Below are 4,358 nucleotides of genomic sequence, written 5' to 3'. Positions count from 1 at the left end.
GGGGAGGGGTAACATACACTAAGCTAATTAACAAGTAGGGGTGGGGATAATTAGCCTAAGGATATTGGGGGGGGGAAGGGTATTAGACTTCGGCGTGACTCAAAGGTGGGATGCCCGGTGTTGGTAGATGATATAAGGGGGGGGGGGGGGAGCCCCGCTCTGTACTCCCCCCCCCCCCCATCCCACAGTCTAAACCGGCATGAAGTCTAGGCTGGCATGAAGTCTATGCCGGCATGGTCTAGGCCGGCATGAAGTCTGGGCCGGCATGAAGTCTGGGCCGGCATGGTCTAGGCCGGCATGAAGTCTGGGCCGGCATGGTCTAGGCCGGCATGAAGTCTATGCCGGCATGAAGTCTGGGCCGGCATGGTCTAGGCCGGCATGAAGTCTGGGCCGGCATGGTCTTGGCCGGCATGAAGTCTGGGCCGGCATGGTCTAGGCCGGCATGAAGTCTGGGCCGGCATGGTCTAGGCCGGCATGAAGTCTGGGCCGGCATGGTCTAGGCCGGCATGAAGTCTGGGCCGGCATGGTCTAGGCCGGCATGAAGTCTGGGCCGGCATGGTCTAGGCCGGCATGAAGTCTGGGCCGGCATGGTCTAGGCCGGCATGAAGTCTGGGCCGGCATGGTCTAGGCCGGCATGAAGTCTATGCCGGCATGAAGTCGTGGCCGACATGAAGTCTGGGCCGGCATGAAGTCATGGCCGGCATGAAGTTTGTGCCGGCTTGAAGTCAAGCACACTTTGAACGCGATACGTTCTGTTCTCAGTCCTGACACCACCCACCACCTCTGTGATGACACCTGTATTCCCATGACACCTGCAACCAGGTGTACACCTACACTGCAGCTATTTAACAGGTGATCATTACACCATTTAAAAAAAACTAAACGCAATGACACTGAGCCCATTGCATTTTTTTTATGTTTCGAAATTTCGAAGCCCACAACAACCAGTCTTCGTATGCTAGGCTTAAACTAGCCTCACATATCTTTGTATTTTTTTACTCCGCTACTTGGAGCATGGGTCGGCCCACAGACCTGAGACCCTGACACTGGGAAGGTTCTTATAAATCCATCCATCACGGGCCGTGTTTAATTAAAGCCAGCAAATAGGACGGGATTCTCGCCCTAATCAAATTGTCGCGAGAATTAGCAATGACACTTGTTTCCCTTGTAATGCTAAGATTCCGACCAATCATTTCTTGAACGGCTAAGTTCTCGACCAATCGTTGTAGAGGGTTGTGTTATCCCACATAAGACCGGGGTTCTACCTGGCTATTGTGATTTGAATTTAAAAAACGAACTATTAATTTATTTTGTTTTGTTTTCCATCGTGACACTGACAGACGTTGGCTTAACCGTTGTTGATTGCGCATACACCATCGCGCATTCGTGTTTACGCAAGCGTTTTGCGCATACTTACAAAGTTCGTGAAAACAAAGATTTTGTGTTGGTGAGTTGTATAAAATTGTACCTGGGTCACAATGCCTACATAATGTTTTGTGTTTAATTTTTTAGAGATTTAAACCACCAACAAGAACAATAACAAAACTACAGCAAATCCTAGAAAAACAGAAACACCAAGAACAAAAACAACAGCTTTAAAATATAATTCATACTCTACTTTAAAATTGTGTGAAAATAAAAACACAATTTATAACTGCGTGAAAATAAAAACAAAATTACCACAATGTTTACAGGAAAGAAAAAAATCTAAATTTTCTATTTTAATTCTTAAAAGTATTCAGCATTTAATTTTATTTATAAACTAAAATTCCATTTTAAAAAAGACAATTTATCGCAGTTTGATTAGGTTTCGATCTTTGTACTTTCACCTCACTACGCATTCCTCTACCATAACGGCAAGACTGTTGGTGAACAAAGGGCCATCATCAGGTAGACTAAGTGAGCTGCACAGCTTCAAAGGGAAATGTGAGGTGATGGATTATTTCCCTTATCAATGCACCGCGACTAGTCATTGATTGAAAGGGTTACATCAACTACACTCAGCGGGGACTGGGATCAGGGGGGACTGGGATCAGTGGGGACTGGGATCAGGGGGGACTGGGATCAGTGGGGACTGGGATCAGGGGGGACTGGGATCAGCGGGGACTGGGATCAGTGGGGACTGGGATCAGTGGGGACTGGGATCAGGGGGGACTGGGATCAGTGGGGACTGGGATCAGCGGGGACTGGGATCAGTGGGGACTGGGATCAGTGGGGACTGGGATCAGTGGGATCAGTGGGATCAGCGGGGACTGGGATCAGCGGGGACTGGGATCAGTGGGGACTGGGATCAGTGGGGACTGGGATCAGTGGGGAGTGGGATCAGTGGGGACTGGGATCAGCGGGGACTGGGATCATTGGGGACTGGGATCAGTGGGGACTGGGATCAGCGGGGACTGGGATCAGTGGGATCAGGGGGGACTGGGATCATTGGGGACTGGGATCAGTGGGGACTGGGATCAGCGGGGACTGGGATCAGTGGGGACTGGGATCAGTGGGGTCAGTGAGGACTGGGATCAGCGGGGACTGGGATCAGTGGGGACTGGGATCAGCGGGGACTGGGATCAGTGGGATCAGGGGGGACTGGGATCAGCGGGGACTGGGATCAGTGGGGACTGGGATCAGTGGGGTCTGGGATCAGTGGGATCAGGGGGGACTGGGATCAGAGGGGATTGGGATCAGCGGGGACTGGGATCAGCGGGGACTGGGATCAGTGGGGACTGGGATCAGAGGGGATTGGGATCAGCGGGGACTGGGATCAGTGGGGACTGGGATCAGCGGGACTGGGATCAGCGGGGACTGGGATCAGCGGGGACTGGGATCAGTGGGGACTGGGATCAGCGGGGACTGGGATCAGTGGGATCAGGGGGGACTGGGATCATTGGGGACTGGGATCAGTGGGGACTGGGATCAGCGGGACTGGGATCAGCGGGGACTGGGATCAGTGGGGTCAGTGAGGACTGGGATCAGCGGGGACTGGGATCAGTGGGATCAGGGGGGACTGGGATCAGGGGGGACTGGGATCAGTGGGATCAGGGGGGACTGGGATCAGGTGGGACTGGGATCAGTGGGATCAGGGGGGACTGGGATCAGGGGGGACTGGGATCAGGGGGGACTGGGATCAGTGGGATCAGGGGGGACTGGGATCAGGGGGGACTGGGATCAGGGGGGACTGGGATCAGTGGGATCAGGGGGGACTGGGATCAGGGGGGACTGGGATCAGTGGGATCAGTGGGATCAGCGGGGACTGGGATCAGGGGGGACTTGGATCAGCGGGGACTGGGACCAAGACAGGAAAATGTTGCCAGATTTTTGTCCCCTGTCTCCCTAGAGAATCTGTTGTTGGTCTTCCGTGCAGCGAGTACCAAGTGAGGGCCGAAATTGCTTCTCGTCTGCTTCGAGTTTTGTCGAGTTCTGCATAAAATTAAAATTTTCTTCCATTTACAACTTTTTATTTGGTCTCAGCATCTTTACAAAAATAATGAAAACAAGATGGAAAAAGAAGAAAAAATTGAATAGTGTATTCGCGTAGAAAATGAACTTTAGTACTTTGAAAAGAATTTAATTTCGGGAGTTAAAAGTGATTTAGGTTGTGGGAAATTGCTAGTTTATTCAATTTTTTCTCTATTTAAATATTCATTTGAACAAGTAACTTCAGTTGCCTTGTGAAATAATTTTTTTTTCTGGAACTTTTGACAAGTTTTGCCTGATAACAATGTGGTTTAATTTTTTTTTTAATATTTGACCGAAAAGATAATACCATTTTGTCAAAAAATAATGGTGTTGACAAAGAAAATAAAAGAAGTATTTAGCAGTAATAATCTGGTGTCAATTGTATCGTTAAAAAAGACGTATTTAGTATAGAAAATTAATTTCGATTATTGACTAAGAAAACAAAAAATATTTTACAATTCAAGTTGGCGAACAAAATAAAAGATGCATTTTGCAATAAATATTTAATGACCATTGTGTACTGAGAAAACAAAGAGGTAGTTCGCACATATTGTTTCAAATGTTGGCCAAGAAAATCTTTTGAGAATATTAAATTTGACAAAAGTTTAAATAAAGACTGATCAAACTAGATCTCTGTCAGATAAAAAAAAACGTGTGTCATTAATACCAACGTGTATTGAAATTAAAATCCCGTAAGTTTTTGTTTGTTTTCCAACATTTCTACATCTTTGTTTATATTTCGAACCTTTGATTGACTTATTTCAATCAATTATATTTTGTTGGAATAATTCGGAATTAATGTCTATTAAGTGCTAATATTTGAAACGTGTTTTGTTTATGTTTACACTAGTTTTGTTTTAAATTTTTTACAAGTATCACAAGTATCTAAATTCTCTACAGTGTTT

At 47.3% G+C, this 4,358-nt stretch overlaps 1 protein-coding gene across 1 annotated transcript; it reads left to right on the top strand.

Moving 5' to 3' along the window:
• The first annotated feature begins 702 nt into the window (after nt 1–702).
• Nucleotides 703–3,331, top strand: LOC131951964 (spidroin-1-like). The gene is made up of 2 exons (XM_059314434.1): nt 703–707; nt 2,005–3,331. The coding sequence occupies exons 1-2, from the start codon at nt 703–705 to the stop codon at nt 3,329–3,331; spliced, it is 1,332 nt and encodes a 443-aa protein (XP_059170417.1).
• Nucleotides 3,332–4,358: the final 1,027 nt, after the last annotated feature.

Source organism: Physella acuta, unplaced genomic scaffold (genome assembly GCF_028476545.2).
Source record: "Physella acuta isolate Inbredline_101_S28 unplaced genomic scaffold, ASM2847654v3 ptg000841l, whole genome shotgun sequence".
NCBI lineage: Eukaryota > Metazoa > Mollusca > Gastropoda > Physidae > Physella > Physella acuta.
This window is presented reverse-complemented; position numbering and strand designations above follow the sequence as displayed.